The 14268-nt window shown below is 37.0% G+C and overlaps 1 protein-coding gene across 3 annotated transcripts in view; it reads right to left on the bottom strand.

The window, feature by feature from the left end:
- Positions 1–14268, bottom strand: part of CSRNP3 (cysteine and serine rich nuclear protein 3) — a 212332-nt gene that overhangs the window by 25936 nt on the left and 172128 nt on the right. For all 3 annotated transcript variants that reach the window (XM_023259415.2, XM_006935332.5, XM_019838201.3), the window contains one exon: positions 1800–2059. In XM_023259415.2, the coding sequence (XP_023115183.2) occupies positions 1800–2059 (260 nt within the window). The remainder of the gene's footprint in view (positions 1–1799; positions 2060–14268) is intronic.

The raw sequence follows: 14268 nt of genomic DNA, 5'->3' as shown, positions 1-14268 counted from the left end.
GGTGTAGAGTTGGTTTGCAGTAGGTTAGAAAGGCAGAGGGTGGATTTCAGAAGAAAATCTAGAATTATTATTAAATTAAGCTATATGCAAAGCGATCATGAAAAACAACAATAATAGCAGATTGCTACCAAAAAAGATCCTAAGGGACTTTCAGTGAAACTTGTCAAAAATACCATCAAAGGAAATAGAGACATACTCTAGGCTAGGGTTGTGTCTAGGTTAATTTGAACAACTGCCTTCTTATACAATTGGGAACAAGGCAGATATACACACTGCAGAATACATAAAAACGAGGTATTTTAAAACACACAGCACACCTCTGCGCCTGGAAGCTAAAGGTACAGGTAACACAGGTGTGCTTATGGTCTTCAGCTATTTAACAAGAGGCTCTTTATGTTAAGTATCCTGGATTACCTAAAAAAGATTTCCTTTGTCATTAGATAATGATGAGAGAGCATTTCCTATATATTGATAGGCTGATGGATCAGCACATATTTAAAGATTGTCTTGGTTGATGAAAGACAGTTTCTGAACTATGTTTCTCTCCACTTCATCTCTAATGTGGCCTGGACACCTCTTTGACATCTCTTTAATGACCCAAAAGCCTCTCAAAAAATCAGTATGTCCCAAAATAATCTCATTATCTACCTCTTCCCTTCTGATCCCAGCCCCAACCTGCTCCTCTTCCCGGATTCCTTGCCATACCCTCGTCATAGAGAAAGGTACTATTACCCACAACCTGTTCAGTTTTGTAAGCCAGAAATTTAGGAATCATTCTTGACTGTACCCCTCTTTTCCTTTCAAATCCAGTCTGTCATCAGGAACTGTTGATTTTACTTCCCAAATTTCTCCCTCTATCCATTTCTCTTCATCTTTCCCACCATCAGTCTAGCTAATCTATCAACATCTCTCCTGAACTACTGTGATAGCCTCTTAAATGGTCTAACTCTGTATGTTCCCCTACCAACATGGCAACCCTTAACCCCAAACTATACTCACATCACAGCACAAACCAGATCTTATTATTCTACCACTCTGTACACTGACCCACGCTTAAAACTCTTGGATGACTTTTGATGTTCTTAGTATGAAGAGAAAAAAAAATGCCTTAGCATGATCTACAAAGCCCTGCCCTGCCTTCTTCATGTATAATCTACTTCATGAATAATCTATTGTTTTTGTCTCTGCTCCAGCCACACTAGCCTTTGTGTGCTCACTGTACTTCCTCTGGCACAAGGCAGTTCTGGCTCTTCCTGCTGCCTGGACCACTCTTGCCAACCCTTTGGCTTAGTTATCTGTTCAGATTTCAGTTCAGTTGTCACTTCCTTGAAGAAACCTTCCTTGACCTCTGGAGCATATCAGTTCCCTGTTACTACTTTCAGAACCCCTTGCAACTCTACTTTATAGCTTTTAATGAAGCTGTGAGTTTATTCTGTTTACATGATTGATGTTTTTCTTTCCTATTAATATGGAAGTTCCAGGAGATAAGGGACCACATCTATTTTTGAGACCATTTGGCCCCAACCCCAGTAGAGGGTGCATGACCTAGTAGCACACAATAACAAATATTTACTGAATGAATAAATAAATGATGTCAGGTAAGTTTTCCACATTGTTTGCAGTGAAGACACTTTACTGTTTTTTGCATAAAAGGAAAAAAAAAAGCCTTAGCAGGCAGTCTGTTGTGTAAAATGTCCAGTTTGGTCAATGAATATAAATATGAAAATGGTTAATTCAACCAAATCAAGGTAAGGTTATAAGGTTTTGCAAAAAGTGAGTTCCTAATGATTTTTTTTTACCTTTAGTTTCAAAGAGTTCAGTTTTTCCTCCCTGAGGTGTTCTCTCAACATCTCCCGGTGGAGCCTCTCCTGTTCTCTTGCAAATTCACCAAGAGTGTACTGGCGCACACTGTTATGGCGGCTGGACATGCCCAGGGTGCTACCCCCTTGACTGGGCACGCTCGTGAAGCCTTGCCTCCTGGTGAAGTAGTACACGGTGACACAGCTAAAATGCACATTCTTTGTCCTTAGCCGCTTCTCCCTTTTGAGGATGGAGGAAGCTGAAAGAGAAAGAAACAGTTCAGTGAACACCTAGGGCAGCAGTCTTCAGATGAGGTGAAGAATTAAAAAATGCCATTTGATGCTATTGAATCTATTGTCAACCCTTTCTGGCTGGGAGACACTAAAAATGTTCTATCTGAGAGCTGGCACAGAGTTCTATTTCCTTTCTTAAATTTTCCTCCAGCTATAGTGGAGTAGACTTTTAAGTCCTCTATAATGGTAGTCTAAGCAAACTTTCAGGAAAGTTGCCAATAGTCTGTGAGTCAGTGGCAGAATTTAATTTATTTCCCCTAGCATCTTAAGTTTGGATTTTGTGGTTCTTCACATGAGTTGCATCATACTATAATCAGAAAAGACATACTACAAACTCCTATATTTTGGATATTGTTTTGATATTGAGGGCACTTGGCAAAAAAATGTCTATGAATTTTAGAAAATTTTAAAAAGCAATAAAAACCTTACAAAAAAGGTTTACTGGCACTATTAAGACATTTTCACAACCTAAATTTAACAAAGTTTTCATCTGATAAGAACCCTACTAACTAGCATTACAGACAGTAGGATTTTAATATAAGTGTACATTGAGACAATTGAAAATGGCTATGAAATACATTAGAATCTTTATTATTAGTTGGGGACATCAAGATGCATTAAGCATCATGGAAGTTTGAGATATACACCATAGTTGAGAAAAAGAGAGGCACACATTATAAACATGAACTTTTTAGAGTTAGAAGACATGTTAGACATCATCTCACCCCGTCTTTCTATTTTATAAAGTAACCCAGACTTGCAGAATTTGAGTTTTTTTCAATGTAGGTAGTTAGTGGAAAAGGTAAACTTAAACCAGCAATTCCCCAATCTGGTGCCATATTATATGATATTTCTCCATTGCAGAAAGAAAAGTACACTGAATTGAGGAGAAAAATATAGAATCATGCTCTTATGGATCATTTCAGCTACTCCCCTACCAATATGTTGAAGTTCTAACGCTCAACACCCCAGGTTACACAGGTGATTTTTACACAGGTGATCGAGTTGAGGTAAGGTCATTAGGGTGAGTGTCAATGCAGTACAACTGGTATCCATATAAAAAGGGAGAATTTAAACACACATACATGGAGGGATGATGTAAAGAGACAAAGGGAGAAGTCCATGTGAAGGTGGATACAAAGATTAGGAGTATACTGCAAAAGCCGAGATGCCTTGGGCTACCAGAAGCTGGAAATGCAAGGAAAGCTACAGTTTTCAGAGAGAGCATGGTTCTGCTAACATGCTGATTTCAATCTAGTCTCCAGAATGGTGAGACAAGAAATTTCTGTTGTCCTAAGCCACTGAGTTAGCGGAACTTTGTTTCAGCAGCCTTAGGAAACTAATATGCATGCTCAGGTAGACAAATAGACAGAAACAATGCACTGAGCAAAAATCCTTGGATAGCCACCAGTAATATAAGCTAACATTTATGGAGTGCTTCCCATGAATTATCTCATTTTATCCTTACAACTCCTTGGGTTGATATTACCTGTGTCTCCATTTGAGGAAACCAAGTCACCAAAGGGTTAATAACATTGCCAAAGTCATATAAGGAGAAGCGAAGCTGGAATTTATTATTCCAAGGTCCAGGGAGTTGAACAAGGCTGAGTCTTGGTGTCATACTACTTCTGGTAGATGTCAACTGCTGCTGCTTTCAAAGATGATTTTGATTGGAAGGTTGCATAAGCAATGAAAGAAAAGGGACTACAATATCACTTTGCATTTGTTTAAGAATCTTCTTCCAAAAGGGTTCAAGTTCCTTTGCCTCATACCCTCCCCCCCCTTAAAACATTCAAACCAAATGCAGAGAGGCTGTTATGATTAATCACATTTCACGAATTGACTTATTCAATAAATATAAACAAAGGGCCTACTACGTGCCAGGCACTTTCCAGATGATTGGATATATTGGTGAAAAAAACCCACATGGTGATTCCTGCCCACACGGAACTTCCATTTCCAGTGATGAGAAACTCAGACAGAATAACAGACTGAGAAGTTTATAGAGTAACAGAAATAATGACATTTGGGCAAGAATTTCATCTTCCCAACTTCCCCCTCTTCTCTACTGTTCTACTTCTCCACAGGAGACCGCCAGAAAGCAAATACTTTCAAACGTGTACACAATTTTCCCATTTATTTATGTACATGTTCACTGCACATATTTGTACTCCTGCCAGCAGAGACAATTTTCAACTTTGATTTAGAAGCTCTGATCTGCTTCATAACAGTATGTTTAAATCATCTCAAAACAGGGAAGAATTTGTCAAAATGTAAAAGATTACCCTAGAAAGAAAAATTCAGCAACCTGCCTAGTAATCTGCCACCCTATCTGACAGGCTCATCTGTCACCACCTTACAGCAGGCAAGAGCCTCTGGTTTTGGGTGATAGCCTTTAACCTTTTTCACTTTTGTTATTATTAAATGATGCCCTGAGACATTATCTTTCAAGGAGATGAATTTACAGATTAAAAAAAAAAGGTTTTAATGAACTCTTTAAAATAATTATTATAAACATCTCTGGTGATTTTATTACTAATCTTTAACATATAATTCATGGTAGTCTAGACAAATTTCATTTTTAACATTTATTTAGACTTTTAGATTATAAGGATTCTCCAGTCTTCTGGATGGATCTATTGTGATATGAATCTACCATTCCCTAAAAAGCCAGATTACTTTTTTCCAAAAAGACAATTTTCTAAGGCTTCCAGGATAACAATAGTGGCAGGTTGTAGAGTCCCTTCACCTGGGCTCTTGGCTTTGCTAACATTGTCAAAGTGTGTTAGGATTGGATTGGTGTCAGTTCCTATCCATGGGGGTTTATAATTCAAACCTGTGCTTATCCTTTTTCTAGAATTTGCATATTATAAATAGCACCGTAAAAATAATGATCGAAACGCCTATGGATATATTTAAAAGAAAGGCTTTGAAATACTATAAGATCAGCCTCGTGGGAGATATTTTAAATGTAGCTTTCCTGGATATAGGAGCCACCCACGTCTCTCTTCTGATGATTGAATTGGAGCACTAGAATGGGCCTTTATGGGCTATCTCCTGCCTCCAGGCTCCAATTTGACTAACATCACAAAATGAAGTCATAAAAAAAGAGTGTGTGTTCTTCAAGCCTGGGACAAACAGGCCAAATTCACTCAGCACATCTGCCTTAGGGAATCTGAAACCTCCCTCATATGCCTACCTAGTAATTTGTGCCCTTTGCAGAATGACTGAACTCTACTTTGTGTCTCTACAGAGTCCAGAATTCACTTTACCACTGTGAGGTCAAGAGTGAATAAAAAAGGGAGAAGGTGTCTTTCATTACTGCTTTGAAAAATAATTAGTCTATTTTCATACACACTAATTTTTTTGGTGTCTTTAAACTTGTTTCCTTTTATCCTATTCACAGTTACCACCCTGAAGCTCAGCGTGTAAATGCAACAGTACTCTGTGTGCTGCACAAGACCCAGCTCCTGAGAACACCACTATGGTTCCCATCAGGGTATGCTGGTTACTGTACAACGATCACATATAATGGAGATGATATTGATCTTGGTAAACTAAAGGAATAAACAGCACAGAGTGACTGATGTTAGCTATCTGCAGAAGCTATCTTTCCTAAAGTAATGCTTTGGAAATGAATGGAGAAGAGAATTGGAGAATTGCCTAATTCACAATTCCAGGATGAGAATGTAAGTAGATAAAATAAAATAATCTGTACCATAAATCATATAAAGAGTCCATGAACAGAGTGGATTAAAAATGGAAGCCAAAACTAATAAGTTTTGATCAATATATCAAGGTATCACAACTGAATCAAATTAAGCTCTAAGAAAATTCAACTGAATTTGCTTCATTTCCACACTTATAAATGAACCTGTTCGTACAAATTGGAATACACCTTCAGATCAACAAGAGTATCTAGTTGACTCATTAATTTTATTTCTTGCTGAAAATAATCAAATTTGTTTCAGATTTATAAGTCAGTCATTTCTGAATGTGGTTAGATGTGTTATTCCATCTGAGATTGCCTTCTATGCATGCAAGAAATCATCACGTGTCTGGGCCTGAAAAATTGAAGACCAGATCTTAGACTACTGATTCCACTATTGGGCAGCCACTCTGGAACTAATGTTTGTTTGTTTTTTGTTAATTTTTTAAAATGTTTATTTATTTTTGAGAGAGAGAGACAGAGAGAGACACAGAGAGAGACAGAGTATGAGCAGGGGAGGGGCAGAGAAAGAGGGAGACAACAAAATCTGATGAAGGCTTCAGGCTCTGAGCTGTCAGCACAGAGCCCGACACAGGGCTGAACTCACCAACTGCGAGATCATGACCTGAGCTGAAGTTGGATGCTTAAATGACTGAGCCACCCAGGCACCCGTGGAACTAATGTTTGAACAGCAAACTAGTTACCCTCACAAGGCACTTGTTCTTTGTAGTGTCAACAACTATCAGCAAAGCCCTGGTATAGCCAGAAATGCAGAGAACAATAAACAGAATTATATTTTCTGGCACTAAATTTAGTACACAGAAGTTGAGAGTTTGTGGTCCAGTCTGTGGAAAATATTAATTCTACCATTTGGGTCTAAATTCAATAATATACTTCTCTCTCCTATGCACTATTCCCAGAAGGAAAATACCAGATGATCTGTAAGTCTATATATGGTGTTTATTTTTCATTTATTTGGGGAGAATTTAGTCTAAGCAAAATGAGATTACTGAAATTAACTTGTTTAGCTGGTAAGTCCTGGGCAAGAAAAACTCCCGTTTTTAGAAACATACACAGCAAACTAATCAGGGATTCTGAAAGTATGCATATTGCTTCTTACCTCTTGAGGAACAAATCAAGATCAAATCAGTTATGAAGTCATGAAACCTAGCTTACAAACAGAAAAATCCGGTCTCATCAGAAATATTTTATATAAAAAATTATCCTAATGGCTTAGATATTAAATCAATTTCCAATGGTTAAAGTTATTAAGATTACAAAAAATATGTCCTTAACCTTTACAAGTGACTTCTGTAAATGTTCTGTGATCATATTCTCCTGTACTTTACAGCTTGACATGATTGTCCAGGTTGGCCTTTCTTGATCAGGTGTCAACCACATGGTCTCAGACCCTAAACCACAAGAGTGAAAATGAATCCAACAGCCAAGGAATATAGGAGTAGTTTCTTTGAAAGTGAAGCCTGTTTTGCTATTAAAAGCAATCCTTCCTTCTTCTAATTCTACCCTTTTATTCTTTTAAGTTACATCCTCAAGTTTTCTGAATATACTTGCCTTAGTCATATCTTTCATCATTAAAAAAACTTTTTAAAATGTTTATTTATTTTAGAGAGAGACAGAGAGTGGGCAGGGGAGGGGCAGAGAGAGGGGGAGACACAGAATCTGAAGCAGCATCCAGGTTCTGAGCTGTCAGCACAGAGCCTGAAAGGGGCTCGCACCCACGAACCATGAGATCATGACCTGAGCTGAAGTCAGACCTTAACTGACTGAGCCACCCAGGTGCCCCATATCTTTCAATTTTTTGCTCAAGTAATGTAGTAAATCATTCAAGTGGGAGAAACTCCAAAAGATTGATAATAAGGAAATACCGTGTGGCATGAGTGAATGAGAGGCAAAATGAAAGTAAAGACTAATTGGGGATATTTTCTTTCCAACCATGAACAGAATCCAAATTACCTCGAGTATGGGATGTAAAGTGATCTATTATCTACGGCCAAATCAGTGTTACATTATTGTATATTCAGTACGTTATTTTATACTCAGTTTTGAAGGATATAACACACACACACACACACACACACACACACAGAGTTATAAACAAAATAGAGAGACTCTCCCAAACACTGGACAGGCAATACTGGGATACACCCAATATTTTGGAACTGAAGTGCTTTGCATTTCCAAAGAAGTAATCAGAACTGAGACAGAGTCAGGAAATGTAAGAAAATATCAGAATTCTCCAAAGAGACAGCAAATCATGGTTTTTTTCCTCCCCGTTTTATTACTGCCCTTTTACTATGAAATAACATTCAAAGACAAAAATCAAGGAAAAATAGCTCCCACTTACAGTGATGCTTGTGATGTCAAATCCAAGTTTGTATCTGGCTCCCTACAGAGTGGATGATAGCTCTAAATGCTTTTCAAATTATAGCACATCTCTCTCCTTAGGCTCTAAATGTCACTCTTCCCCATCGCAAACCAACCAAACAATCCATGTGCTAATAAAGGGACAAGGAGACCACACCATATAAAATATGATAGACATACATAAAAATCAGTCATCATTCTGATTTCAGTCCTTCTGTAGAGAAGGAAAAGCTTTAAAATTCTTAGGCAAGATTAGGTAGTTTAATCATTTAGCTGCACAAATTTTCCATTCTAATATTAAGTTGGAAATATTCGCAGTGCATTGCCCTCGAGACTAATAATGTCCTTTGTGAATTGCAGCTTCTAAGTTAAAAAATTCAAGATGACACCCTTTTGTTTAAGTCACCAGTTTGCAAAAACAAAACAAAACCAAAAACCCTCTCATATAAGACTGTAAGAAGTTAAGTATTCTGTCAAGATTTATCCAAATACTGCATATGCATTTAAACAAATAAAAAAATCAGCAAAAATAGAAATAATATAAAAAGATGACCCTTGGGGCTGGATGACTAAAGCTTTGTTTTGGATCATGAACATGCATGTCACGTCGTCGTCCATTCAGTCTGTCAGCTACGTCCACACAAGCAAACGAGAGAGCTGCACAGAGGGGACAAGCTTTCTCCTGAACCTCTCCAGACAGCTACAACCCAGGCTGCTGAGACACTGCAAGCTGGCTTTGACATTACAGAGGTGCTTTAACAGCATAATCATCCATTTGCAATTCTCAGCATAGAAAAAATGTAAGATTTACCACCCAAGATTCTGATGTGAATTTAGGATACCGCATATGAAAACTGTGTCTGGGTATAAACTTTGACCTCCCAGCTTTGATGTCATTGATAATTAAAATGATTAACTAACAAAGAGTGATCATTTTTCAGAACTAGCTATTTTTTATGCACACATTTCCATTTTATTAAAGATATCCCCTATGCTTTCCCCCTAATTCTGCTGAATAAAAAAAAGGAAGAAATCATTTGTTCTAATACATGTTGGATATAAGGAATAAATACTATATTTTAAAGTTATAAAATTGAAATTGAAAAATTGAAGGGTCAAAAATTTTAAAAAGAAATCATGTTCTCTTTTATATATAATCTTTTTTTATGTTCTATTTATTTTTGAGAGAGAGAGAAAGAGAGAACAAGCAGAGGAGGGTAGAGAGAGAGACACACACAAAATCTGAAGCAGGCTCCAGGCTCCAACCTGTCAGCATAGAGCCCAATGTGGGGCTTGAACCCATAAACTGGGAGACCACGACCTAGCTGAAGTCAGATGCTTAACCGACTGAGCCACCCAGGTGCCACTCTTTTATATATAATCTTAATATATAGTTGACTTAATGCCCCCCTTGCATTAATTTGACATTCTACTGCAAATGTGCTATGACTGCAGAGTGCCCCAGCCATCAACAGAAAGCGCGACTGATATGGGGGATGGTGAGTTGCCAAATTAGAACATATTTAGATTAAACTAGAGATTAAATAATACCACTTAATTGGGAATGCAAGCTGGTGCAGCCACTCTGGAAAACAGTATGGAGGTTCCTCAAAAAACGAAAAATAGAACTACCCTATGACCCAGGAATTGCACTACTTGGCATTTATCCATGGGATATCCACAGGTGTGCTGTTTCGAAGGGACATATGCACCCCCCTGTTTATAGCAGCACTATCAACAATAGCCAAAGTATGGAAAGAGCCCAAATGTCCGTCGATGGATGAGTGGATAAAGAAGATGTGGTATGTATATATACCACATACATACACGTGGTATGTATGTATGTATATATATGGTATGTATATATACATATATATAGTATATATACATATATACATATATATACATATATATAGTATATATATGTGGTATGTATATATACCACATACATACATGTGGTATGTATGTGTGTATACACACATACACACACACACACAATCAAAAAGAATGAAATCTTGCCATTTGCAACTACGTCGGTGGAACTGGAGGGTATTGTGCTAAGTGAAATTAGTCAGTCAGAGAAAGACGAATATCATATGACTTTACTCATATGAGGACTTTAAGAGACAAAACAGATGAACATAAGGGAAGGGAAACGAAAATAATATAAAAACAGGGAGGGGGACAAAGCATAAGAGACTCATAAATATGGAGAACAACCAGGGTTAATGGAGGGGTTGTGGGAGGGGGATGGGCTAAATGGGTAAGGGGCAGTAAGGAATCTACTCCTGAAATCATTGCTGCACTATATGCTAATTTGGATGTAAATTAAAAGAAATAAAATTAAATTTAAAAAAATACCACTGAGTGATAGACTGATTTTCATTCTAATTTTCCTTTTTCATCAAGTTAATCCCTCAAATTTACAGTAACTCATATCATGAATTTTGTTGTTTCAATTCTCTGTTGGACAAACAGTTTTTCTTCTGGTTCAACTTTGTTGTTATGGAGTACATCACTTAAATAAAATTTATAAATTCAAATCCATGCGTAACATATGTGAAACACAATGGGATATGAAAGTGTTTGCTAAATCTAGGCCCTGTATTCTGCTCAGTTTTGCCCAAAGCAGATTGGAAATTGGGAATATTTTTCCCCCTGGTCCAGAAACTCATTTAGTCATCTGACATTACAGGTAAGAACTATTTTTTATAGAATTTTCATCAAATTAATTCTTTTCTCTTTTCATCCTATGTACTTTTCTTTAGATAATATTAAAATTTTCCAAGGAATCTTGAAGACTTCTACAGAGTCAATGTTAACATTCACACATGGAGCATGTGGAACATATATTGTTACTCAGGTATTTATTTGTCTTCTTTTTAAAGAGTATTTCTTTATTGTAAGCATATTATGTTACTAATGAATTTCAGAAAACATTATTATCCTGTCCCTGGACCTGGAAAATAATATTTAAGAAAAAAATTTTTAAATAAAGTAATCAATTAAAAATATGTATTCTAATAATTGCTAAAATCCATTGTACATGTTACATCCATGAGCGTCTCAGTTCCATTAATATTTTCAGAATTATGTTATCTCCCTCATAGGAATATTACCAGGAATAATTACCTTTGTAAAAAGCCTTAAGAATCACAGATGGTAAACATTACATATGCAGGGTACTATCTTGGTGATGCCGTTAAACCAAATAAAAAGCATGTTCCTTTATTATCAGTGAGAAAATAAGGACTGCCTACTTCCCAGCTTGTTTCCTTAATTTCTCATACGTGCAATTAAACCCTAAAACTTCATGCTTAAGAAACACATTTCACTACTACTAAAGTAACAGTCATTTCCAAAATATATAAATTTACACTCCCATTTCATTAAAATCTCAACATGGATACCATCTTAAGGCCAAACTGTTTCTTATTGGGAAAAAAGGTACTCGTTACTACACGTAAATAATCGTAGTTCTGGCTGCAGTCCAAGATGTAAGCACTTTCCTCTGCTGTCTCAGCAATTCTCCTGATGTCAAAGACACATTAAAATAAATGGGAACCATATGGCTCTGCAGAATACCCGTACTCTTACAACGGAGAGGGCAATGCAATTCATTACCACCATCGGAGAAATATTTTGGGGACATGGAATATCTCAATGCAAAATAAAGCTGCATGAGGCAGGCCATTTGATTAAAATTCTCACACAATGACAGAGGAGACATTTGCTGTTCTTTAGCTCTGCTAACCTGTTTCTCTGCTCTTTACGTTTTTTCAAAACGACCATGAGCCTCTCCTGTTGGAAGAATTAAACGGCACTTTCCACCTGCTCAGTGACTTTCCCACACAGTATTTCATCTGGTCAAATAATATAGTCCTATAAAGCCTAATATATGATGGTAATCCAGGTCAGAACATCACTTAACAATAACAAAAAACAAAACAAAGCCGTCAAAAATAAGAGCAACAAAACTTTTCTAAGATCCAGTCATTCTGGAGAGCAACACTGGATCAAAGATTATACACTGAACTTTGACCTCTGCCAGGAAGGATAAAATCTGGAAGCATTTAAAAAAAATATGTTACTCTAAAAAGCCTTTACTATATTTATCTCAAATAGAAATCCAAATCATTGAGAAACATAAAAGGAAGAAATTCATCAGTGCTGTATTACTGGCTCCATATGTCAGAAATCTAAGTTTAAAAAAGAGATGTAGGACTTTAGAATTGGGATGAAAGATGAGGTTGGGAAGGCAGTGGGAGGAGGCAGCTGGGGTTACTGAGGTGCCTTCTGTTTCTTGGAAGTCAGTGAGTGATTTGAGATGGCTGGTAAATATCAAAAAACAAAGCAAAACAAAACAAAAAAACACAAAAAACTTTTAACTATGATTTTTTTTCTATAAATGTACTTTTAAAATAATTTTAAAGTTCATTTATTTATTTTTTGAGACAGAGACAGCATGAGTGGGGGAGGGGCAGAGACAGAGGGAGACCGAGAATCCCAAGCAGGCTCTATACTGTCAGTGCAGAGTCTGACGCGGGGCTCAAAACCACGAAACCAGGAGATCACAACTTGAGCCAAAACCAAGAGTCGGACACTTAATCAATTTAGCCACCCAGGCATCCCTATAAATGTACATATTTTTTGATTGAGAATATGCTTTTTTAAATATTGCCCTTATTGTTTTAACATTTTTTAAAAAACTATGAATTCTGCACAATGTCTGACGTAGAATTACTACCCAGTATCTAATAGAAAAATAAAAATGTCTACTCCAGATAGCCTTACATAGACCCTCTAGAATGAGGTTGAGGAGGTGAGTGCTCTGCCTACACATCTCCAGGTCATCCCTGCCTTGGTACTGATACCATGAGTGTGGGTTTCTACTCCATTACCAGCTTAGCATCTAGGATACAAGGACCATATCTTACTCCCTGGGCAACTCTCAGTACACAACACACAGCTGGGCACCTAGACCTAGGACTTAAGTGTTTGTTTAACAAATTAGATGGATGAATAACTGAACTCTGGGCTAAGTAAATATTTACATTTCTTAAATATATTTTCCTTAATTTTAAATGGTAAGATGACATTTAACAGCTTTCCCCTGAAGCTTCAGGGTCAATACATATTCCTCCCTCTCTTCCTCCCTCCCTCCCTTCCTGCTAGTCACTTTATTTTCTCAGGGTACTTTTCAGTGAAAAAATTTATGTATTGGAAAGAGGACACATTGCCCTTATAACTTGAGGGTACACATAACTTTTGTATTAGAAGCCATTTGAAATATGCTATATTTTACATATCAGAAGATCTAACCTAACAAACCAACCCTGGCATCATAATAAACTTCTGAACAATCCATCAAGAATGAGCTTGTAAGTCCAATTCTAAAAAGCAAGTAGCTGGTAGGGGGAAGAGTTACCTGAATATTATAAAATGATTTTGAAAGAGAAATCCTGCTGATAAAATACTAATTAGTATTGACCTCCAGCAAAAATGTGACTGAAATTCCTGCCTTTAGCAGTCCATCAGTGACAGATCTACAAAATGATTCTATCTCTTAGTATTTAAATTGTCATCTTTGCCTTAGAGCAGTGACTGTCCTATAAAAATAAAGTCATGTTGCTCAAGATTTATTAAATTCCTATGAAATTTTATAATATATTGGCATTTTGTAAGACAGATAATTTTTCTCTTTTTGGTGGTAGTGGTGATGATACAAAAGCTAAAAAAGGCCCAGTTGATGGCTTCCTGAGACAAGGAGCAGAAATAAGCAAGAAGAATTCTAAAATTTTATTGAAATATAAGAGCAAGACAGAACTGAAGCCAGGCACGCTAGAACAGAAGTGGAATGAGGGTATAGATTTTTCACCTGTGGGACTGATTTTACCCGAAAGCTAAAAAGTTATCCTGTTGATGTTTCACAGATGGGGGACAAAAGACATGAGACTATTGGGTCTGAAATACACTTTACTGTTCACAGCACAACAAACAACATAAGCATCATGTTTCTGTTGGTGTTCTGTGTCCCCCAAATTGTCCCCAGGAGCAATACACAAGGATCACAGAAATGCC

This window comes from Felis catus, chromosome C1 (genome assembly GCF_018350175.1).
Source record: "Felis catus isolate Fca126 chromosome C1, F.catus_Fca126_mat1.0, whole genome shotgun sequence".
Taxonomy (NCBI): Eukaryota; Metazoa; Chordata; class Mammalia; order Carnivora; family Felidae; genus Felis; species Felis catus.
The sequence above is the reverse complement of the archived record's forward strand: the minus strand, read 5'-3'. Positions and strand labels throughout refer to the sequence as shown.